Below are 26196 nucleotides of genomic sequence, written 5' to 3' on the forward strand. Positions count from 1 at the left end.
CGTAGAGGTGAGGAGAGAGGGGAACGTGTGCTGAAGGAGCTATGCTTGGCCAAGGACACAGGGCCTCCTCCACGATGAGTAACCCCACTGTCTGGGGGTTCCTCTCACTCCTTCCCACAGCACAGGGTCAGCCTGCCAGCCCCACAGCACTTGCTGATCCAAAGGGGGAACATTTTTGGCACCTTTTGATGACAACCGGAGAGGACAGAAAGCTCCATCCCAATTAAATGTTGACTGACATCAGATCGGGCAGGAATTTGGTCAACAGATTCCCAAGTGACTCTATGTTATGCGTGGTTTTGTACAGCCAAACTGCACAAAAACACCCACACCAGTGCAAGCAGCTGAAATTCCAGTCATGGCAACAGGAATTACGTTCTTGTTCCCCCAGGTGGGATAAACATCCAATTCATATCTGTGGATTGACCCTTGAGTAGAGTAATCCAGAGTATTTGGCCTCCTACACCACTGCATGAGGGAGGTCAGGAAAAAAATTATGGTTTTCTTGCACTGAAAATGAGAACTGACAAACTGTGCTGAAAGAACAAGTGAGGGAAGTATAAAAATTCTGGGCATAAATTTATTTACAGAGCACACTTTCAAGTTCCAGAAAATATCAATAAAATTGCAAAGAGGTGATGTTTTTAAAGATGTACATTTTTAGACAATGACAGCCATACAGTCACACTGTTTTTTCAAACAACATCCTAAGGACTGAAACTGGAGGACTTAAAATGGGATATTCAGTCTACTTTATTGTAAATGGTATTTTTATCATCCAAATTCTGGAAAAGCAGTTTTGGGAGTAAACATAATTGCTTATATTATCCACCGGGATTTTCCTAATAACCTAGCTGTAGACTAAAATTGAAAAAAATAGTATATTTTTTTTCTGCTGCTACACCTAACTCCATTAAATAAAACTGCTTAGAGAATGGGGGACTATTCAGTGCCAGTAAAGATTACTAGAATAAGAGCCTGCCTTTAGGAAGAGCAAAAATAAATACTCCTTAAATGTCTTTTCAGGGTATGTATTATAAGCACATGGAGTTAATATTGATGCTTTCCCTCGGGCTTTTTGGTGCTACAAGGTTCATGTGAATTGTAATCTAATCATGATTAGTTTTCCTGTCTTAATAATGATTAATGTGCATTCTCTGCTCTGTCAGTGTGTTCTTTGCTTTTCTCTCCTTTCCTTCTACTGAAAAAGGGAAGTGTGTGACTCATGTCTATTACCAGTCACTCCACCTAATAACAGAGTCAAGCATTTTCCTTCTGAACCTTCAAAGCTTTTATCATCGTGGTGATCCTGCAGTATTTGCAGATGTTGCTTTAAAGCAGTGCATTTGTGGAATTAAAAACTCAACAAATGGGTGCCCAGTAGGCAAAATGAAGAGTTATTGTGGCTGTTAGAGATGAGATGTAACTGCAGGAACACAATGCAAAACTAGGCTGCAGCTGAGGAATGCTAAGTGATGATAATGCTGTTCATAATTTAACTGTTTTCTCTGTACATCATCTCTTGATTACAAACTATTTGCACGTTTGAAGACAGAGAGGAGGAAAACCTCCTCTGGTCACCTGTCTTACATTGACTCCTTATTAATATTTATGTCTAATGGCCTGCTAAAGAGAAAAGAAAAATCCAATTTTTAAAGGCTTTTATGGTAAAAAGTACCAAGTAGTATTCAGTGAATTCATAACTTAGGTAACCTATGGCTTGACTACTGCACCACAGTTGTTTTTGCCAAATAAAGTAGGAACTTATTTCGAACTCCTGTGACCACCAGATCTGATGAAGCCTATGTGAGGTTGCTCCTTCTGAGAAAGAGAAGGATATTCAGAGGCTAAAACCTTGAATATCAGAAAAATTACACATGTAACAGCAATTCTAAGATCTTCTAAAGACAGTGTTTAGAGAGATAAAGTGTTAAATTGTCTTTTATTGGGATGAAACATTTGGAAAAAGCACAGTTAAATCCTGGAAGACTGAGTATGGCCAAGGATATTCTCCAGTAAAAAGATAAGAAATATGCAGAAATATGGAAAATTCCACCATGACAATGTGATATAAACAGTTCAATATATTGAGAGGAAGATTATACCCCAGATAGTATTTTGGGGCTAGTACTACTTAAATTTGAAATCTTGTTTTGACCTGCTTAGTATGATATCTCTATAAAGAGTTGATAAAGAGAATATTAAGTGAAGAGCAAAGTTAAGACTGAGCTGTGCAGGTAGACTAAATGCATTATTGAATAAAAGCAGAGAAAGAATACACCTCATTAAAGCATTTTTAAAATGTATACACATTCAAGAAAGTGCAGCAATTTTCCAAATGCTCCAAGGAACACAACTAAGATTAATTAAATGAATGCATGGAAACACAAAGAGACAGTAAATGAAGACTTTAATATCGAATATTTTCTTAAGGGATGTAAGTTAAGCCCAACAGCATAAGAAAACTGTGTAAATACTGGTCAAGTAATTGAGGTAATCACTTGCACCCAGGCACCAGAAATCAACTTAGAGGCTCATGTTTAGTCTGACCTCAAAGATTTGATGGAAAAAAAAATCCTACTGTGCTTGCTTTCTTGCTTAAAAAGATGAACTCGTGGTGGGAAAGGCAGGCACCCACCACACAGGTACCTCTGGGTGCTGTCTGTGAAGCTTGAGCACAGAGAATCAACCCTGCAGAAGCATCACCCAGACTGGTACAGACACAGAAGGTAAAAAAGGATGGATTGTAAGGAACTGAAACGAGAGCTGGAAAAGGCCATGTAAAAATGCCAAAGTGACACATACCATAAAAGTCTGAGAGCTTAACACAGGCACACCTCTGACCCAAAGAGGGCCAGCTGCTGAATCCATCAGCATGATGGATAAGTGGGAAAATCCTTTTTGTACATTATCTGTCATCGTTAAGGAATGATGAAATATGGAACATCCTAGCTGACACTGAGTAAAGCTGGAACTTGTCTCACTTTTTGACAATGGAAATGTTGAACCCAGTTGCAGGTATAAAAAAGAGGATGAAAATGTTTCTGCAGTCTTTTGGCTCAGATATTGATGCTTTAATCCAGTTTTACAGAATTCTAATTTGGTCTTTGATGAGATTTAGGACACATTACTTGTATACTTCATCTCAGCTTTTAGACATACTATTACCTACCTGGTAACCCAGTTCACAAGGTTTAGATGATGTATTAGTCAGAATCAGAAAGAACTGATGTCAAAAGAAAGCCTTTGAGAATACCTAGCAGTAAGAGGTTAGGATTCATCTTTCTGATACTGGATAGTTTTTTACTTTGACTTCATATCAATGTCTTAATTACATTATACAATACAAACCCTTTTTGTTGAAGCAGCTGCTTATCTTTCATGTAAGATTAGATGTGATAACAGAATTATTCTTCCTTTGCTTCTATGAGGTACATAAATATTAATTTTAATAATAATATGTCCCAAGTGTGGAAGAAAATATTTCAGAGGTTAAAGATAGAAGGGTACTTTTAACCTTCCTCACTGAGTTAGCTCTCTTCCTAAAGTCCATTATGACCTCTCTCATTTAATGGACACACATCTCTTTTGTGGATTTTATTAAAAACTTTGTTGTTAGTTGTTCTGTTCAGCATTTGCAGTTGATTTTGCCCAAGCTGGAAAAACCTGCTGATGTTTTCCCTCGAGGGCACATCTTCTTGTCTGTGAACAGTTCCATGTGTGTTACTGGTCTGCAACTCTGGTTGTCAAGAAATATAATTACAAAGTAACTGATGAGTCTGAACTTTAGTTGTTATTCTTTTAATATCTGCAAAAGCACCATCTGACTACTTTTAGAAACGGGATTTAGTGTCACCACTTTCCAACTCAAGGAGTTAAATAATTACAAGAGCTACAGGATGTACTTCTGTATAAGAAGCACAATCCGAAATCTCCTATTGTGGGTTAAACCTGTCATTACAGAAATTCAGTCCCTGTAATTCCATGTGCAAGAAACAAACCTCATTTTCATTTATGGCTTTGGGATGAACCTATTAGCAAATCTATGCTGTGCATTAGGGAGGCCAACTGAGAATGCTCCAGGGGAAAGGAATTCTTATTTAATACAAAATGGTGATGCTTGGTCTCAAACCATCTCTTTTAAAGGCAATAAGACAGCAAAACATGTGAACGTAAGATAGCACCAAAGTTCTCTCTTTCTTTATAGTAATTCTTCAGGAATAATCCTTTGGGACCATATCCTATGGTGTGTTAGAATGGTCTTTGAGCCCTGCTAATTATTGCAGGGCTGGTGTAATTTGTGTATCACAAAGCCATTATATTCCCATTTTCTTCCCAGCTCCTTCAGCATGGCTTGGAATAGGAAAACAGGCTGAAGTGAAGCTGTAACTACTGTAGCAGGCAAGCTTTGAATTTTTGAGTGGCTACAATTTCTAATGCAAATGCAGGATGTAATGAAGCACATACAGTAGTATTTCCTTCAATTCTCTAACCTTTTCCTATGGTCATATTTGTTTCAAGCCTCAGTCTCGAATTTGTAACATTTTTTACACTGTTTTCAAGGAATTAAATGGCTTAATGTTGTTTGGTATCAGAAATGCTTTTCTTTGCAGAAAATTGTTCTAATGAGAAATTTCAATAAATTTAATCTTCACAAATTGCATGAATATTAGTCATTTGATAAAGCACAAAAGCATGTTTCCTGGAGCCAAAATGCTTCTTAATAAGGATAAAAGTCTGACCTGTCTAAATTTAAACCTACTGAATGCAGACGTATAGATGGTGTGTGTGCTTCTTGTCTCCATGAATATATTCTAATGAAGACAAGTGCAGTGTAATTTTGGTTTGCAAATTAAATTCTAGATAACATCTTTCCATTTATGCAGGATATATCATTTCATATTTATGTGTGTTTATACATGCATTCATATAAATGAGGTGTTTTCTTAGTCCTAAAAATAGCCTTATATAAAAAAAAAGTTGGAGCTTCAAAAGAACTGAGATTATTGCACAAAAAATATTTTCTTGTTGGATTTTTCAGTTGTGTCTTGAGCTTTGTTCATCCACTTTTCCTTATATAAACTCTGTCTGCCACCATCCACCTTCTCTGATGGAACAGCCATACACTAATAAAAATAAATTAACCTTTCCAGAGGCTTCTGCACAGTTTTTTCTGCGGATCACAGTCATGATCCTCCAAAGTCCAAAGCTCAGGGTATGCACTATCATCCAATCCAGCACCTTTTACAAAGGTAAAACCCTGTGAACTCCCTGACACAGGAACAAGATCCTGCAGGATCTTTAACTTGGCTGAATCACTGTACAAGCCTCATTTAAAAGAGACCTCTGGAGAACTTTTGTGTAACTTTTAACTTGAAATGAGTTGATTACCAACATTAGATCTTCTCAGCTGCTACACTGGCTAATCCAGGCTTGAATTCCTCCAAGGAAGCCAACTGCATAAACTCTCTGAGCTTGTCATCCATTCTCCGCTTACTGGGATGCAAAGGTAAGCTACATGTAATGAACTCAATTCCTATTATTGTCAAATATTTGGGAGAGGTATTGCAAATGGCTTTAGAACCACTGTGGGTATATCTATTTATACCTCTTTTTTTTTAAAAAAAATAATTTTTTAAAATTATTATTATTATTCATCTTTAAGATGTTTCATAGGATAATTAGGAATTCCTCACTGTTTTGACTTGGAGAAAGCCCTAAGACAGAGCTTCCATAAAATACATCATATGTAATGAATATATGACCATGAGGGATTTTATCAGCACTCATTTTGATTAACCTGCATAACTCACTGGTGCCTTTGTCCTTTAGGAGTAGTAAATTGACTCAGTGTCAGGATGATAATTTTTTTATGTTACCACATCATCAGATAGTCCCTTCATGGAAAGTGTACTGAGGGACACTGTGCCAGCAGGAGTTGGAGACTCCTAAATTAGTCAGTTCAAACAAATTTGTTCCAGATAGAGGTTTATCCAAGCCTGTGTAAGTATACATAGTATATAAGTATATATGCTTCAAGTAGCCATGTATTTTGGAACCAAGTATACTTACTATGGCTGTATTTCACCCTCACATGTATCAGTATATCTGCACACATTCACACACTTATGCAGATGTTACTTGAATATATCTCCAACCCAAACTGTCCAGCTAGTTTTACATCTTTCTGTATTTTTCATTTAATGTCTCTCAAAGCAGATGACATGAGCTACTTGAATATACAATGTAGATCAAGGTCTCACTTCCACGAGCCAGCCCCAGCCTTCCTGTCCTGGCAGCTGTCTTTTCACAATGTCAGAACAAAGACCCTGAGTTTTTTATTTTCTCTCCCTGCTTGCTATATTAGGAAAGTAGAGATTATTGTGGAGTTCAATCAACTTTATGGTCCTGACTTCATCTCAGTCCTTTCTCAACACTGCAGTTCTTTGATTTCATACTCCTATCTTGCTTTTGGTTTGGCTTTCTTCAGTTGAACATTTTATACCTCCTATTTCTTTGGCTTACTTCCTTATTATTTCCTAAGTGCTGTTCTTTACCCTCTGCTCCCACAGAATCACAGGATCAACTAGGTTGGAAAAGACCTTTGAGCTCATTGAGTCCACCCTATGACTCAGCGCCACCATGGAACTGAGTGCCTTGTTCAGTCTTTCTTTAAACACCTCCAGGGATGGTGACTCCACCACCTCCCTGGGCAGCCCATTCTAATGTCTAATCATCTCTTCTGTGAAGATATCCCTCCAAATGTTCAACCTAAACCTCCTCTGGCACAGCATAAGACTATGTCCTCTTACACTGTGGCTGGTTGCTTGGGAGATGGGGAGCATCCCCACCCTCCCTGGCAGCCCACGGTGCTTTGGATGCAGCTCAGGGAATGTGTGGTTTCTGGGCTGCACATTGATGGGTCATGTGGAGCTTTTCATCAACCAACACCCCCCAGCTCTTCTTCTCAGGTCTGCTCTCGGTCCATTCCCCTCCCAGCGTGTGTTTGTGTCAGGGATTGCCCAGACCCAGCTGTTGGACCCTGCACTTGACCTTGCTGAACTTCACAAGGTCCTTCCAGACCCACCTCCTCAGCCTGTGCAGGCCCCTCTGGATGACCTCCCTCCCCTCCCACAGCTCTGCGTTGTCACAGAACTTGCAGAGGGTGCACTTGGTCCCACAGTCCATGTCATTGACAAAGATGTTAAACAGTCCCACCACCGGCCCCTGAGGAACACACTCATTCCTGGTGTCCATCTGGACAGTGAGCCCTTCACTACAACTCTGAGTGTGACCATGCATCCAAACTCCCTATTGACTTCTCTACCATTTAGAGACAAGGCTATGTGAGCCAGTTGTTCCATTTCTTTTATAAATGTATGGCAAAACTCACTGGCGCTAGCTGAGTAACCTTTTTGCACTCCTGAGATCTTGACTTGAAGGAACCCAGCAGTTTGTCAATTTACCACCTCTCCCTTCAGGAACCTTTCTTTCACATAATCCTCAAGTCTTGCCTGGTTCAGGAGAATGAAATTGCCCTGTTTACCAAACTCCAAATCAACACTTTTTCCATTCTCAGGCATTTTCTATGCAAAGGTTCTCTCTGATTGCCAACTTTGAAACAAAGGAAAACACCCCAGATAGGCTTTCAGTTTCAGGCAAATGAAACACCCCATCAGTGGCTTTTAAGTGGCTGCTCTTAATCCAAATTCAGTGAAAGAATGGCCTTACTCATTTTTAATAACAGGTGAACTTCAAACTACCTGATTTTTCTTGGAGTCTCTAGAATTAATACGTAGTAACTTGATTCTTTACTGCCCACATGATACCAACTTGCTTTTACAGTATGAGGTAGTTTAGAGTGATTCAGCCTTAATTAAAAGAAAAGTAGGACATTTTAGCTATTTTTATTAGATGCAAGATCCAAAGGCAGAATTGATAGGGAAACTGCTGGTGAGCTCATCTGAAATAACTGCTGGATGCTCACTATTATTGTCTGATAAATAATGAGGCTCAGTCATATTTGATGAGGACTGGCTCTTTCTGATTATCTTACTCTTATCACTGATCACAAATAAACACAGAACTATTTTGCAGTATATCTGTATTTGTTCATAATTTTATGTATCCACCCTCCCAGCCCAGGTATTAAGTCAATTTTCATCATATTCTACCCAAACTTAATGGGGTGGCTCCAGCCCTTCCATCCTCCTGTTCCTGCTAAACTCCTCACTTCAATTCACCAGGCAAGAATTCCTTGATAAACTCACAATCTTAACTACACTGTCTTGTATCTTCAACAGAATATAGGAATCCTTCTCAGGGTATCACAGTTGAGCCCAATATGTTAAGACAAACACAACTTAGAAAATAACTGGGAACTGGATCCAGCTAAAGTGTGTGTTAGGAGTGTGCTTTAGCTGTTGATTCCATACTTTTGGACAGTGTTCAAAGGCACATGGCTGCTACTCTGTATGACACTGCATATCTGTCCGGTTCAGAAGTTTAAGACTCTGGCAAATTTTCTGATAATAGAGCTGATTTTGTCTTTAGGGCTCTAAATCAAACCTGAACATGATAAGGAGCTGCCTTGGATAAGGGATTTTCTTAAATTCTGCTCAATTTAATCCTAGAGGAAAAACCTTGGCAAATCTACTAACATAAACCAGAACTTTAAAAAATGCAAGCTCACAGATTAAATGGATAGTAGGTAAATGAGGTGAGCTGCTTCTGAGCTGCAGTAAGCAGAACAAATGGACATTTATTCTAGAATAGGAAACAAATATATAGATTTGTTTTATTTTAATCCTCTTGCTAACAAGAGGCAGACAGGAATGCTAGAAAAATAAAGCAGCCCTAAAGTTAGAAGTCTGATTTTTTTATCCAAATAAGAAACATCATTAAAAGCAACTCTATTGAACAAAAGCAGCTCTCTCAAAAAGCAAGGCCATCAGCAAGAGCTAAGTGTATGTAAATGGGATTTACTTCACTGAGAGCAGTGTACTCTCAGCACCTCAGAGGATTCATTCCAATACAATACTGCAAGTGATTATGAAGCAAATATGCATTACCTTAAATAAACCAAAGCAAGAGACAAAGCAAATTATTTTGAAGTGCTTTTACTCTGTAATTTCATTAAAGGAGGTTGTTTATTCTCAGAGGGGAACTAGAAATTGAATATTGAAATCTAAAATTACAGAAACGTGTATCTGTTTATGGACCAAGGTCAAAGAGTTTTATTAGAACAAGGCTATCATCTACACAGTAAGAAATATTTTTTTAAATCTTCTGCAATTTTTGATATTAACTTCTTTTTGCCTTTAACTAACATCCTCCTCATCATTTTTGCTTTTTTTCTTCCCTGCAATCTTTTTCAGATTTCCAGGGCTCCTCACTGAAGAAATGGTATCAGGGTTTTTCCTTATTTTACTTTTCAAAACTCCTTTGGAATCAGGAATTAAGAGTCTCACCTTGGAACATAGAAGGCCACGTCAACAGATGGTCTAAATTGTCCTTGCCCTCTTAATATTAATGAGGAATTAGCTGATGTGTGCTAACTCCCAATTTCCAGGTCTTACTTAACTGGTAAAAATAGTTTTGCTATCTGCATGGAGGGAGTCTGATGGGAAAGATCAAAAGAGAAAAAGGCAGAGGAGAAAAGGAACGGGAGAAAGAAAAGGGAAAACAACAGCGGGTTCTTTACTGAAATAATTTACAATTCAGGACTGTGACATTTTCTTACTTTTTGATCTGTTTTCCTATTTGCAGCAAAGTCACTGATGCCAAAAAGGACCCTTCATATGCTATGCTAGAATCATATCAATCTATAGAGGAAAAAGCAAACAAGATCAGCTTTATGCTTATTTTCAGAGGTAAACCAGACTGAACTACTGAATCTTGGGGGAAAAAAAAAAAGAAAAAGAAGTTTCATCAAAAGACATACGGCACATTAAATGTTATGTACACAGTATTTTTGAAGTTGTTGCAACATATTTTTCTCTAACAAAACTGTAAGAACTGTGGGGTGGCTTTCATCTGTCTTTTAGCTTTTAATTGGTTTTATGTCTCTTTCCTTTATATATAAATATTCATACACCCACACAAAGATTCAAACATACATATGCATACATTCATTTAATTTATAAATATTGATTAATATTCTTAATAATGAAAAAATTCAAGCAGAGATCCTACTCCCCATAATAGTTCTGAATCACAAGTCATCTTTTGGATCGATCTGAATTGTCTCATGGTTCTTTGTAAAAACCATAGTAAATGACGTTATTCTAATAACTGTCATGGTGCTTGATATTTACATCAAAACACTTACATATAGCACAATCACAGAAACTTACTTCTGTAGTCACAGGTTGGGAAGCTTGAGTTCTGGATTTCTCTAGTCCTTCTAACATTGTACTGTATGCAAGTTGCCAAATAATGGTATTTCATTTTAGTATAAATAAAATACTGTTTATTTGTAATTGGCTATCCAAGAGAGGATGAAGAAGAAGATGGAAGCAGAAGCAGCAAGTAGACAAGCAGATGTGGATGTGCACTTGGATACCAGACCTCTGGATAGCAAAGGAGCATACAGTACCCAGCATCCTGAAGACCAACAGCTCAGAAAACACTGTCAGGAAAGCTCTGCACTGACTGGGTCACGTCAGATCACAAGATAATGCTCTCACAAAGGGATGCACAGGAGTTCAACTCACTATACCTCCTCCTGCTCAGAGCACCAGCAGAAGAAGCAAGCTGGGCAACCTTCAAATTTTCTGTAGGTCTGTTTTACCTAGGCTTTGGAACAGACCCAAATAATTTCCATGGTTGGAGCTCATTTTGCCTTTGAGACTGACTGTGAAACCCCCACCAAACAGAAACACAATGATGATGGAGCCTGGGAAGCAGCGGGTGCCAACAATGCCAGACTGGAATGATGAACTCAAGCGGTTTGGCCACTTAAAATTCCACAACGGATGGGGATGTTCCAGGAACGAGGAGATGCGCAAGGTTCACAATGGCTTATTCAGCATCCACAAACACTGAATAAAGAGACTCGAAAAAAGAAACACACACAACCACAAAAGCCAAGCTGGGAGAAGCACTGATTCGGGGAATTGTTTTTGAGAGATGAACATGACAACTCAATGGGTATGGAAGGCTGGACCCAGATGGCAGGAGGTAAGAAAAGATCATAGCAATTACGATGCAGCATAGCTGTCAGTGATACAAGGACAGATCGCGCCGTTGGTGTCAGGAAAATGGAAGAGGATCTTTTCACTGCTGTGGGAAGATCAAGGTATTAAAATTACATACGTACATACGTCAAGAAGTGAAGACCAATTGCAGGACAGATACAGGAACCTTTAAGCAGCTCCTTTTAGGATTGTGTATATGACTTCAGAATGCCTGATCCAAGAAAGCCTGGCAAATGTTTAAGACCTTCTATAGTGCTTTGCAAAAAAAATCAAAAATTTTTATGTGATTGAGAACATTTTCTGTGACTTCTGATATGTTTGAGGAAGGCCAGTGATGCCACTGGGGAATCTCATGGATGGAATGAAGGGCACAAGTTTGTTGTCCTAATAATCTTCGTACTTGATTGGGCTTAAACAATGAAAGGGTGCTTTTTCAAAACCATGTTTGGAAACAATTTGTTTTTAGCATCTTGGGTCTCACAAATCACTGTCATTTTGAAAACACTCAGGAGAGTGGAATATGTTACAAATTTACATACATATGGTCTGTACTTGAGTTAAAGGATAACAAAGGTGTCATGGGGCTAAGCTAGTGTGAAAGAAAAAACAAAATCATGAAGAGCAGTCATTGCTGCTTCTTGGTTTTAGCATGCTCCCAGAGGCTCAAAGGCCAACACAGCAGAAGGAAAAAAAAATTTAAAATGTAAAAAAAATCATTGCTTATAATATTACTGCTGCCTGTCTTTATTTCTACAAAAGGTTGTGTGTTAGAAGTTTGTAGTGTTCACTGAAAATAACTGAAATAACTGGGTGGTATTAGAGTATATAATCACTGTGCTTGCAATAGTACTTGAAAACAGCATATGCATCAAAATTTAAAATATTTTGCTGGCCTTCCAGAGTCTTTTGCTAAACCTAGTGTGCATTGGAACCTGAGTGAATGAATCCCATTAGTCATCACCATCTTAACAATATGCACTTCATACAGAGTTGGCTTCTGCACAGAGGAAGGAAATTACCAGTACTAACAAAGGAAAGAAGATTTATAATGAGCAAATATACAAAAGCTCCAAATAATTATAATATTCACAGCTTGGCAATGACTTTCTATGCTATGAAATTACTTTTCTTTTGGAAGAATGAAGATTCTACAAGGTTAGTATAAACAAAGGGTAATTGGAAAATCAAATTGCTCTACACAAGTTATTGTAAGGCCTGGAATAATGGTGATAGAATTTTTAAAAAACCAACTTGTTTATGAATCAGTGCATTTTTGTTTTGTACATTATTGCAATCAAGAATGCTCCCTTTCAAGTGCTACATGGGAAACAAATGGCTAAACTCAAATCCCAGCTTACCCCTGATACAATGAGTTCTCCTCCCAGGTTCTGAACTTCTGCCTTCACTTTGCTGCAGATATTGAGCTGGTGGCAGTACAGAGCAATGCGCTGCAGGTAGGCCAGCAGATCCTGCTTGCAGGCTGAGTCTGGGCACTGCAGACAACATAAACACTCATTAGATGGAGCTGAGCTCATGAGATTAGAGACAGGTAATCAGATAGTGGCAGTGTGTGTGTGTATTGGGTGGATCTACTACACTTTGTCTTTACATGAGTTACAAGATAAAATGTGAAAACTCAAATTCTACCTTTCATTTAATTCAAGACTTATGAGTTGCAACCTAAAGATGTACTCTGCCTTTCTGAAAAATGAGAAATTTCTTAATCAGCATTATGAAAATCATGATTTTAAATTATGCTTTGCATTAATTTATGGAATTGTATTGAACAGCCAAAAGACCAGGTTTAAGTTGAAACTCCAGGTTGCACGCTGGACATCCAAGTTACCATCCAAAATGGACCAGTTAATGTCCAGATAAACCCAGTTCTGAGTGTTTGCTCCCACTCCAATGCCAACTCTTGTCTGCCTGGCAGCTCCCCTGGCATTTGTGCAGACGTTCAGAGGATTAGATTAGGTCGAATGTGCTGGATGCTGAGAGGGTTTCATAATCAATAGAACTAGAAAGGGCCCCAGTACAATTTATTCATAGTCTTAGGGACTCTTAATAGAAACTGCATCATCCCTCACAATATCAACAGCATAACAAACAACAGCCTCGCAGTTAATATTCAAAGTCTTGCCTCAGGAGAACAGACCTCAGTAATTCACCCTGATGAAACAGAGCTGAAAGGGCCCACTGCTAACAGCCTGTCTCCAATAAATACTCTTTGGGGCTACCCAGCAAAGTCTGACTCACATCGTTCCTGCATAGCTTGGGGAACAAAGATTCCAAATGTGCCTTTTTATCACCTTACAGAGTTTATGGTCAATTTAAAAAAAATATTAACAGAGCATTTCAAGAAAAACTGATAGAATTACATGAACATGAGTCAACACCATCATAGCTCCTGCCTTGAGATCATTGCTCTGGCCCCAGCAGCTAATGCTGGCAGGAATGTGTTCATGGTGAAGTAGTTGGATATATTCTTGTCTATAACCCCAGATGGAGTGACTTGGCTTTTTTCTCACCCTTTAAAACTAATAATAAATAAACCTGGAGCTTCACTGTGGCTCCTATAGAGCTGCTCTTCCTCAGTCAGTTGCCACACCTTTCAGGCAATAATCCCTAAAAGACCTTTTCTCCCTACTGGTGCCAATTTAATATGAAAATATTTACTCAGTTCTTGGTGTCTATGAATTGAAAGAATGAATTTAAAGAAATATTTCTCAGAGTTGTTAAGGCTTTAAATATAAATACCTTGGAGTGAAAAAAATGTAAGGCCTCTCTTATTGGAACAATAAATAAAAATGCAACTGTCCACAAAAGGTTTATATTGCATGAGGGTCTCCAGAATTCTGTGAAATATCATTTAAGTGCAAGCATTAAAACAAATACTTCTCTCTCAAAATACTTCCACCGTTTATTATTAGGGCTAAAGTCCTCTGAAATTTAAAATGTGACTCAAGTCAAGGCATTCTAAGCATGACAAGTCTCCTTCTGTTTCTTTCTTTAAAATATTCCACCTCTGCAAATACTGCAGACTAGGAATTTCATCAGCTGACAGATGGATTTCTTCTTTCTTGTGTTAAAATGAACAGATGCTACATTTGAAAGACTGGAATGGGTTAACCACAGGAAAAATGCTATCTGCTGCTGAAGACCTAAACTCAAACTCAACATTTCTGAGGTTACAGGAAAATGGGCAGCTTTGGGGTTTTTGCCACTCTGGCCCATATTCCATGGCAGGGTGTGTTACACACTATCACTCTCCTACTTGAAGAAAAAAAAGACATTCTTATTTTGAAGAGAAAGACTAGAGGCAAGGAAGTTACCAGTTCCTACTTCCAGCAAATTTTCTCTTGATGACAATGAAATGAAAGAAACTACTGTGAATTTACAAAGGGAAAAATGGACATTTAATTTGCCTGAATCTAAAATCAGCTATGTAGGACCTGGATTTGAAATTTGGCTCTTGACTTTTAATATGATGTTTCCTCTTGCTCTCCAGCTGAACAGATAATCCAGTCTGAAAATATATATACACAAGGTCATCTGCCCAGCTGTGACATGGATTTGATAAAGGAAGTGAGGACACAGACCCCACCACATGCACAACACACTGAGGCAAACCAGAAAATTGGGAGTCAGAGAACCTTGAAGGAGTAAAGTGCCAGATCAAGGGGAAATTGCTGGAAGAATGAGCTGAAAAGAATCTAAGGATTCCCAGGCACTTGGCAAAGGGAAAGGAGCATCCAAATCCCCGCTGCTTTTTTAACAGCAAATACATTTTGGATGTGATGGTCTTTTCCAACCGGAAAGAGTCTCTATCTAATTCTAACACGCTCAGAAGTGAGGCTGGGGAACAAGTCAGGCATTTCTGAGCTTTGAAGACACTAATTTATGACTTTCCTGTTCTGCAAAATACTGATGGGTCTAGAATAACCAGCTTCTATCCAATGGGAAGATCAGGATCCAGATCCCTAACAAGTAATTTTCTGGTAAGACAGACTTTTCCTGTGAAAGGCAACTCATCCATAGAGGTTACGTTGTATTTCAGCTCATTTTGGGGCTACCTGATCAGCTACTGCCCGTGCCAATTTGTCCATCCTGGATCCTGCCTCTGCAATCTTCTTGGCTGCATTTATGACATCGGATGTGTTCTTCAGGGGGCCTTTCCCTCTGTGAAACACAAGACAATTAACCACAATCTCAATAAATCATGAAATGGCAACAGTTTTAGTGACCCTGTTTAGTGCTCGATTTTAAAATAGTAACAAAAATGTCTTCTTAATTTATTACAATTTTGCCTTTTAAGTATTTTATAGTACAGCTTGATTAAGAAATCTGTCTGCTGCATTTTCTCTCCCTTACAAAATGCCTCATTGGAAATTTAGTCCGATGCCTTCAAGCACATGAGCTGTACTTAATAGTATATGCATTTTTAAATGCTCATTAAGCCAATGTTGTTCCTGGAATACACAACTATTTCAAAATTACGTGATTCACAAGCCAGTGCTAAATGTTCAGCCCATCATGTTGAGGGCAAGAATGTCACATTTAAGAAAAGTTTTTTTCTGGTAGATTTTTTGTTGGAAAATAAAGAGAGATGAAGCATAGTCATTATTACACTTGAATGTTAAAGTTAAAACATGTATAATTAGCTTTAAGCTTGATCTTTCACTATATTTTCAAGATGATGCACAGAATTCTGATTTTAGTCATTAAAACTACCAAAATGTATTAGGACAAAAGGTGTCCACAGACTTTCCAAAGTTTGCTTCCGACTCAAAACTTCAGTCCTGCTTGTATCAATAAAATTGCTGCTGCTCCTGAGAAAGTCCCAGCAGTGAGTTAATTTTCCATTTTTTTTAATGTCGAAAATCACAACATGATCAAACTTTTTTTTTTTTTTTTAAATTAATGAAACAGAAGGCATTTTTTCTAGGCACAACATTGCATTATTTTTGGAATTTTTTTAATCTATAATGGCAATAATAACATGCTGAAACATATTTCCATTTTAATCTTCTTTCCAGACTTTCATTACCACCTTAAACAGATGAAATACAAGTAACCCACTTCTGGTGAACTTAAACTGCAGCAAAAATACTTCTTGGTGACCTCATGTGCTTTGAGATTAATTACATGAGCAGCTCTGACTATCACAAACTCCATGCATTTGAAAAATTATTCTATTCTAACACCGCCGAGGTTACAGCCAACCAAAAAGGTGTGAAAAGCTTGTTTCTGTTTTAATGGAATATATTAAACAACTTGTTATTGAATCTGATGCAGACAGAGGTGCGCTTTGATTTTTTTTTTTATTTACTTCAAATGTGTCAGTAGTTTTTATCTCATTCTCAAATTAGTCTTGTTCTTTTGATGCTAGAAAATATAATTATAAAACTTTCAATTTCATGTTCAATACATCAAAGGTTGTCCAGGAGGTTGCAGAAACTGTGCATATTCTGGGTTGCTGCTTTAGGCCATAATTTCGTCCTTCCATGATACAATGACACTATTTGGGCAGATTTCACTCAATTTTTTGCTGGCAGAAGGATCAGAGACACCAAGACAAGAAAAGTAACACAGAATTCTGTAAAATACGCTCTCCATCCAGTTCCACTCCCTGCCATTATCCCAGGTTGCTGCAAGCCCCAACCAACTGGCCTTGAACTCTGCCAGGGATGGGGCAGCGCAAAGAGATGAATAAATGGATGCCTGATTTTAATCCTGAAGAAAGCCAGGAAGATTTTCGCCCTGTTTTGTGTAATCACATTTTGATAAATACCATTTAAATTTTAAAAATAAACACTGAACAAAATTTAATGTACTACAGTGGTCTGGAATGCAAAGAATCTAGTAAACCATTCTCCCTTGTGTGATTAACAATATGACCATAGTTAAAGACAATATTCTGTTTACATTGTATCATTATTGAATGGCCTTTGGTCACTCGGCAATTAGAGAAGAACAAGACATCAACAGAGAAAAGAAATGAAAGAAAAAAGAAAAAATCATTACTGACAGACTCCCACAAAGCAATAGTGGAAGGAAGTTCAGTGTTCAAATGATATAAATAGTTTTTGCCATTATTTTTGATTGACACAAATTGTGCTGAAATAGTGAAAGTTCAGAGAAGCATATGCATTTAGATGGGTACTAAACGAAATGTCACTGGAGTGTCTGTAAGGTCACAGACTAACTTTGCTGCTGAAATACAAAATGATCTGCAAATAAAAGAGACTTGCAAATGGCACAAAAACTTCATGTGATTAATCTCATTTGGAAAAATACCCAGGGCAGTGAATACAATGAACATTCCTTGGATTTGCATCCCCAAAAACCACAGCAAATCATCTCAAAAGGGTACAAAGCAAGCAGAAACAGGAAGATGTGGCACATCTGAGCTCCTCAGCTGAGGTTATTTTGTCCTTACCTGGTGAAATCTGTCATTTCCATCATAATCATGCACATCTGCTTGGCCAGCACAATGATGTCATTGCCACTGTCATCCCACTTGGCCACTTCCGCGTCCAGCTTGCTCTTTTCTTGGTGGAATATCTCCACCTGCTCAGCAATCTTTGCCTTCTCCTCCTGGGGCAGCTGAGCCATGATAGCCTGCAGAGAAAACAGGAGTTGGGCATGAGAAAAAGGAAGCTACAAAGTGAATCTTTCCAGTGGTCCCAACAGCTTGAGTTTCTTTTTATGGTAGTTGGAAGATGCCAAGCAAAATCCTTCAGGCATTTGATTTCTGTCAGGACAGGCAAAAGCACATTCACAGCATGTTTATGCCTCTTCTTGCACTTTCAGGATGATAAAATTTATATTTATGATGTCGTGATTATTCACCAGTTGACAAAGCAGGATTAAATCTCAATTATGAGGAAGAACAAAACAAGTGACATTTATGGGAGAAGGCAGACTGAATTGCCGTGTCTCCCCATGTCTCATCCTCTGTCAGAAATGGAGGATTTCAGATTAACACAACACTAAAATAAGCTATGACACGCAAGAAAATACATTTGAAGGGAATTGTTACAAACATGTCTTTTAATGATATTTAGTGTTCTAGTTTTCTCTTGAAAGAGATGCAAAAAGGCACTGAACAGGTTGGTACCAATCTGCCTCAGCATGAACAACGCACAAAGTTCCTGCCCCCCTCCAGAAAAACCCTAAAAAATTATAATATTACTTTTGAAGATCAAATGGACACTTTGCATAATGATTTCCAAGTTAAGCTACTATGTGGCTCTAGGGGTTCTGAAGACCACATTATGCATTTAATGGGGTGTGACACATATTTAAGTGTCATTACATTTTTTTCTTGTTTATGTCACTTTCAATCAGCTGAAGTCTTTTTCTACATATTCTTAAAATGCTCTTGGCTTTTAAAAATTCATAATTGACCTTTTTCAAAACTTAAATTAAAAAGGGTTATAAACAGTAGATCAGAAAATGAGAAATTTGCAAGTTAATCAAATTAAAATTCAAGACAAGTTTTAATTAGGCCTTATCAATGTAACTCAGCAGTTTAAAATGTTAGCATAATAGTCTTTGCACAGAAAAATGCAGTGTAAGTCAAGCTAATAAATAAATATATAAAATGAGAACAGAACTCATGAAACAACAGAACTAAGGAATTAACTGAAATTAAGAGGATGTGATAGCAGTAGTGAAATTTGGGAAGTTTATCTGTATGACTTGCCTGTGGTTTCTTCAAGTGGCAGCTTCACCTGAACACTCTTTAAACTGGTAAACAGTGCTTTAATATTTCTTTTCCAGCTGCTGATGTGCTTTCAAAGCAGCCATATCCTACAGCAAATGCAGCCCATAAATTCCAGTTTTATTTCTCCTGAAGACCAACACAAGTCTTTCTACTGAAACACTAACAGCCTTATGGAGTAAGCATATTAAACAAATCCATTACATTGCACAAATAAAAGTATTTTGCATCTTTTCCACAGAAAAGGTTCAGATAAGATTGTGTTCTGCTTAGCACTCCAGACTGGGAACTCAGCAGCTTCTGCTCAGCCTGTTTCCCTTTTAGGTTTTTATGATTTGTTGCTTTCTGTGCCACATTGCAATCTATGTTATTCAGGAACTGTCTTTATGATATATTACGTTTATACAGTGCGTAGCTGATCAAAGCAGAAGGTTTTAAGTGCAGCAGTAATAATAACCAGAATAAATGTAATAGAATTTAAGACTCCTAAATCCCCAGGTGAACTCAATTCTTAGCAAGAAAAATTACTACAGTCTTTACTTGGGTTTTGGATCAAAAAAGGATGACATGCTACCCAGTCCTAAATGTAACCAAAAAGATGAGAAAGGCTGTGAAATTTGACAAAATAATCTGTAATGTATCTCATTTCTATTATACCTGAGATTTGCTTTAGTAGTCAATACTTTGAATATCTCAAACGGGACATTATGTCCTTTAAAATATAAAAATCACAAAAGATAGTCAACTACATCCAGAACAGTTCTGTCACCAGTCTCACAGTAAGGAATCCAGGGAGGTTTTGCCTTAGGGGTGTAATGATAAAACTCCAGTTATTCTGATACATGGTATGGTTTATTTACCATCTATACTCAATATTCAGGGAAATAATTTTAAGACAAAAAAAGAAATCTCTGCCCATTCCACTGGATCCATGCCTTGCATTTCTCCCACACCTCTGAGTAAGCTTCTTACAGGTTTTGGTTACTCTACTGTTTCTTTTCAGGGTGTAAAACCTTTGTGTCAAGCCCCAGCCTAGAGCAGCTGAAAACTCCTCTGTCCTGGTCCTCTGAGCTTTCTTCAGCATCTTTGCCTCTTTAGGTTATCAGCCCTACAAATCCTCTTCCAGACTCCAAGGTAAGAAATCCCCATTCCAGTTACCAACTTTGTCTGGTGTTTGAGTTTGTGGGCAGGATGCTTCTTATTTAGTCCTGAGCTTCTCTCCTAGCACATCAGAACAAACCAGACTTGTGTGAAAAAGACATGAAGATAATTTAGATAATTCCCAGTTTCCCGCTGGTTCTTTCCTAGAAAATGTTAAAAGGGTTTTCTTTTAATATATATATTCTGATTTTTTTAAAATAATCTGAGCTGAGAAGCTTATACAGTAAAATGTAAACCTTCATCAGAGGGTGGCAAAATCCTGCGTGTCAACAGGAATATTCCTGAGTGTTAACAGACTTCACTTCCCCAGCACCTGTGACCCCGAAGCACTCATCAGCTTAATTTGCAATCCCCATGCACAGGCTGAGGTCGCAAATCACAGTGACTGGAGTTTATCATGATGTAATTACCCTGGTAAAATTACATTGACTCAGTAGCAAATGTCTTCAATTACAATTAAATTACAGGGACTACTCAGTAGCTTAAACAGATCTTCTTGACAGGTTTGCACACTGGGAAACATGACTAATGTAAGATTTCTCTGGATACGGCACATGGTGCCCTGATGGGATTCTTTTTTTTTTTTTTTTTCCCAGTTTGCTGACTACTCCCACAGTTTCAGCACATTCCAAACCTGCAAAGCCTTCTCTTACAGCACTAGCCGGAGCAAGCAGCTGATACTAGGCACCACAAAAGCCTCAAGATCATTCAACAAATGCTACTTAAATAGGTTTGACATGAAAAAACCTTCAACACCTCTGTCAGCCTGCTCCCATCCTTTCTTAAACGACCCTGAGGACTGGAAATCACTGTCTTTGCTTTCCGAGGCAGAGATTTTATTGGTCACTAGTGGACACTCATTGCAGGTGCGTGGGGTCTGTACTCACCCTTGCACTCTGGCCGGCAATGAGCTGGTCATCCTCAGTCTGGACACTCGTCCGGCTGCGCACATCATAATCCTCCTGCTCGAAGTCTGAGTCGTCCTCCAGCTCCTCAGGGGTCTGGAGAGAGAGAGGCACAGGAGAGAAAGCCACAGAGAGGAGATGACAAGCTTGAAAAAGACACAGACCGAGTCCTGTGCACAGTGAGCTCTTATTTCATTGACTACCTGCCCAGGAAATGCTGCTCCGTTCTCCTCTGAAATGAACTTGTCTGCCCCAGCAGACAGGAACTGAAATTGAATTGTCTTAAAAATTAAATTGTTTCAACCCTAGTTTTCTTTACAAATGGCATTTGTCATTACCTTGCCCCAACTTTTTTTGCTGAAATTTCTCTTAACTCTGTTAACGTGATGAATGCAGTTCCAGGAACAAATATCCTTTGGAAACACTAACAACTGGAATGCAGTATTTCAAAATAATGTTATTTGGTATAGAAATGGACACTAACACTATTATGTTACTGGAAGCCACATGCAATCTTCAAAAGACAAAGTAAATACCTGGGAAAAAGCAACTAACATCCTGGAAGGAAAATTAATCAAAGCAAATGAGAGATTTCCCATTTCAAGAAATTGTAAATTATGCCAACTGGTTTTGAAACAAACGTGAAATTTATAATCTGTGTAATCTTGTTAGTTCACGTGGTCCTTCTCATTTACAGAGCTCTGAAATATGACTCATCCCCCAGCTGAGACCATGATGTCTCCACTGCTGCTGCTATGAATGATGGGAGGGTTTCTTGGAAGATTGATTAAATCAAGTTTTGTATTTTCAGGCTTCAGATTGTTTAAGCTGTTGAAAGGAGGGAGAAAAAAAAAAGATGGATATGTTCATTTGGGTTTTTTCACCTTCTAGCAAAAATTCGGAGAAAAAATGTCCTTATTTATACAAAGAACGACAGTCTTATTAAAATCATTATTTAGTTCCATATTTAATATAGATGGTGCGAAAAAAAAGGAATCTTTAGAAGGAAGATTGTATTCCATTTTATGGTTGAATAGCATCTGGTACAACAGCCTGGCCATGAGTAAGTTCTGTGGGTCCTACACAAGACAAAGGTAACAGGAGAAGAAAACCACAGGAACTGCAGAGAAATCCTCACCTTACTGGACACTCTTCACTCCCAGGGACAGCCTAGAAGGCCAAAGCACTACAGAAGAAATCATCCAGACTGGCATTTGGTGCTTGGAGGCCACGTCAAGTTTTCTAGCAGAGGTGCTAATCACTGCCAGTTGTCATTACAGCTCTGTCTGGAGGATGCTCAGTCACTAGGAACGGCTCCAAGCCCTCTAACATAATGCAGAGGAGTCTTCTGGTGATAATTCTGTTCCAGCCTGGCTTCCAACACCAAGTGCACATCACTGTTTGTAGCTGCACCGAGAAGTGCACAGGATGGGGAGAGTAAAACACAGCCATTTCATCTGACTTGAGGAGTATGAATTAAATATGTGTTTTGGAGTGCTGGAGGAAGAAATAACCACGTGTGACAGTGTGGTAATGAACCTTGGTCTGCAGCTTTGAAAGAGGCATGCACAAAGAGTGTGTTTAAGAGGACGGGCAGGAGAAGAAGTTTAGATGAAAAATGAATTTGCCTTCTCTCTACTGTCACAGGTAAAATAGAAGGACTGGTACCCATCATTATAATGACCAATGGCCTTGTTTTCCAATCACCTTTAATCTCTGTTCCTTCTGCTCAGCTGCCCAAGGGCAGGATGAGACCTTCAAATCTGTCATAAACAAGCAAGCTACAAAGAGAATCCTACAATTCCCTGAGCAAAGAGTATTTTCTCTTCTGCAAAGAGTATTTTCTATCACAAGGCTCAGCTTTTTATCTCCCTAGGCTTTGCTGTTTGGAACAAGAACAGGGTGGAGAGCTTCAACAAACCAGATGGCTCTACCTCATCCTCCAAGTCCACTCAACGAACCAGTTTCACTGGTCACTGTAAAGCCAGCAGCCTTTCACACCCCAAATATACTCCTCTAGTTTCTTCTGTCTCCACTTTTATTAGTAAGATTATAAAACATAATATGCAGTCCTTTCCAAGGCTTTCTTAGTCAGTCTTGAAGTAAAGATGTAATATTCAAAATGTTGCATCCCAACACAGTAACCAGTAAGGACATGAGGCTGCCTCATAAAAACAAAAAAATATTCTGAAAATCCTATGCAAGGACTTAACCTTGAAGGAATATCCAGAAAAAATGTATTGATGTTACTGTCTGACATTCATAATCTTAAAATCTGTGGTCTTTGAAAGACTGAAATTTAATGGGTATAAATGTTGAACTTGGAGAAAATGTAGTGCAAACCAAAAGGACAAGTAATGCAACTGTTAGCAATTTACTACAGGCATAATTCATCTTCCTATTTCCTCTCGGTACAAGTGAGATCTAATTCAAAGTGATCTTTCAGCTTCACTCTTTTCATGTTTTCAAGTGTGGTGAATTTTACACTCTCATTTTCTTCCCCAAAAAGCTGCATTTTGCATTAGGGTGAAGAAGTGGGGTTAACTTTTATCTGTATGCTGTCATTTCAAATGTTTTTATGCTTTTCACCGTTGCACCATTGCTTTGTCTTAGCTGATCCCCTGGAGATGCAGCCCACATAAAATATAAAAGGGGGTCTCCCTTTTGTTTAGACAAAAAGGTACAAAAAAAAAAAGAAGAAGAATTTGACTCAAAGGACTACTCTTAGCAAGGTCTTCTAAACATACCAGAACAACTCTAATTTTTGTGCACAACTAACAGGACCTTGATATTTAAAACCTTGTTTCCAAGACAACAGAGTCTGAGACTTCATTTCTCTGAGCTGGGAGACAGAAAGACTGATTCTGTCTTGCAGACACCTGGATTTACGGTTACACAAATGTAGCAATCACAGATCTGAGGTTGGAGACAGCTTCCAAACAGAGCTGACAGCCACAAGTGGCAGAAGAAGCTAGTGTAATATTCAGAATTAATGGATTTTATGCATTTTATGTTTTCAGCAAAATAATGGGCCATTTTCATAATTTTCAATCTGTTTTGTAGCACAAGTCATAGGACTTCACAAGACTAATTTTTTTTTTTTCAAATACAGTATCTCTACTACACACAACATTCATCTAACTCAGAGGAAGTCTTCCAGTGAAGAAGAATCTTTCACAATCCCAGATAATTCACACAATAAATATATGCTTTCCTTTTTAAGATGCATGTTTTATTTCTAATATGAATGTGGTGACTTTCAACTTCCAGGCATTGGAATATATATATTTTTAATATCTCTCTGGCTGTTTGACTGAAGAACTTGCCAAGAACAAAATATCTTCCATCTATGTAATTTTTTGAACCTTTTGTGACTGCGGTATGAAAATGTGAATTATACAAGTGTAAGTCATAAAATGGTATGTATGTATATGTAGATTTATAAATGCTATTTGTTTCATATTTCACCAACTCAAATGTACTTGATGAAGACAGAAACCCCACTTTGCTATGCACTTCAAAATTGTAAGAGGCAATTACAAGAGTTTCAGCACTGTGAACACCAAGTCAAGCTAACCCTGTAATGAGAACAAAGACTGAAGAGAAGAAAAGATACTCCCCTATTTTTACAATGAAATTTCTCTCTAATTCTAAAAGACAAGGAGAAAAAAACCCAGACTTTACAAGATGCTTTTAAACCCAGATCCATGCTGCTCTGTACATTTGTTTTGGTACCACTGCAGCCTGAGTGCCTCAATCAGAGAACCTCTCTCACTGCGGGTCTTCAGTTGTTTGGTGATTTACAGTAAAATCTAACACTTCAAATTCAATCTGAGGAGCAGCAGGCGCTCAGTGGAAACACTGGACCTCACAACACCCTTTGGAGATAGGATGTTTCAAAAGATGATGGGATTCTGTGCCAAATCTGGTTTTACAGAGGACCTGAAATGTTGCAGCGCTTTGGATTTCACCACAGTGGCTGCCCCAGAGGTGATGGTGGCAAATCCTGACAAGTCTGGCAGAGGAGAAGAGCATTAACACACCCAAACAGTTGGGGCTGAGGACCCCACAGTCATTTTTGCTGAGGTTTTCTCCCAAGGACTGAAAATCCCTTGATGACAGAATAGAATAGAAGTAGAGTTAATAATAGAATAAAATATCCCAAATTGGAAGGAGCTCACAAGGACCATCAAAGTCCAGCTCCTGCTCCCGGTCCTGCACAGGACATCCCCAAGAGTCACAACTTGCTCCTGAGAGCATTATCCAAACGCTTCTTGAACTCTGTCAGGCTTGGTGTGAGAGACTGCAATGGTTAATGGCTTAAACACTGCTAAAAAGGACTTTGCCATTATGGTAAAATTGTATAAAGAAGCTGTGAGCACCAAAGCCGCGTTCAAATGTGTCTCCTGAGGGGAACTGACCTGTGAGTTAAAAGCCACCTGATGAGAACGTGGCAAAGGTAAAGGTGGCACTATTGTCCAGGTCTGAAGAGAGGTGTAAGGGGAGCTAAACAAGGCTGGGGGAGAAGAATCAGCTCTGGCTCGGTTTGATGGTGGGGAGGAGAGATTTTGGGTGTGTGACAGAGGGAGTGAACACCCACCCTGCCTTACACAGACTGGCTCAGTTGTAAAACCCACCCACCCTGGGGTGGCCACATCCATGGGACATTCACTTGAGGGGCAGCACAGGAGGGGTCATAAACCAGCATAAAACCACCAAAGACCCCCCCAAAAAACCCAGACTCATTGCTGAGGCCTTGCAGCAGAGAACTGCACATGATAGAGAATGATGCCGCAGTTCCAGATCTGCTGCAACAGACAGTTTCAAATTTGTCCCCTCCAGGGGAGGTACCAGGCATTCCCAACTGGCCCAAACCATTAATCCATTGCACTCTGTGTTTTGTGGGACCCTCACCACTGAGAAGACCAGAAGAAGAGGATCAGTGAGATGCTGTCAGGACTCACAGTGGTGATATTTTCTGCTTAATCTCTCTGTTACTCTTTCTGTCCCACCCTGCCCCTCTTTTCCTTTCTCTCTCTTGACTTCATGCTACTGTTAAATAAAATCCATACTATAAGCTTCAGCAGATGGTCTCATTTTCACCTTAATTCAGGCAGAGGCATCTCTCTAACAATTTTAATAACCAGACCTTAACACCTGGGGCTGTGATCACTTCCCTGCGGACCCTGTTCCAGTGCCCAACCAC

General features: G+C 38.7%; 1 protein-coding gene across 3 annotated transcripts in view; it reads right to left on the bottom strand.

The window, feature by feature from the left end:
- CTNNA2 (catenin alpha 2) overlaps positions 1 to 26196 on the bottom strand; it is a 466643-nt gene that overhangs the window by 16391 nt on the left and 424056 nt on the right. For all 3 annotated transcript variants that reach the window (XM_066185389.1, XM_066185388.1, XM_066185390.1), the window contains 4 exons: positions 20973 to 21086; positions 17638 to 17819; positions 15272 to 15377; positions 12557 to 12691 (listed from right to left, as the gene is read on the bottom strand). In XM_066185389.1, coding sequence (XP_066041486.1) covers positions 12557 to 12691; positions 15272 to 15377; positions 17638 to 17819; positions 20973 to 21086 — 537 coding nt within the window. The remainder of the gene's footprint in view (positions 1 to 12556; positions 12692 to 15271; positions 15378 to 17637; positions 17820 to 20972; positions 21087 to 26196) is intronic.

The sequence above is a fragment of the Chamaea fasciata genome, unplaced genomic scaffold, assembly GCF_029207755.1.
Source record: "Chamaea fasciata isolate MVZ Bird 193981 ecotype frontalis unplaced genomic scaffold, bChaFas1.0.hap1 SCAF_6, whole genome shotgun sequence".
NCBI lineage: Eukaryota > Metazoa > Chordata > Aves > Passeriformes > Sylviidae > Chamaea > Chamaea fasciata.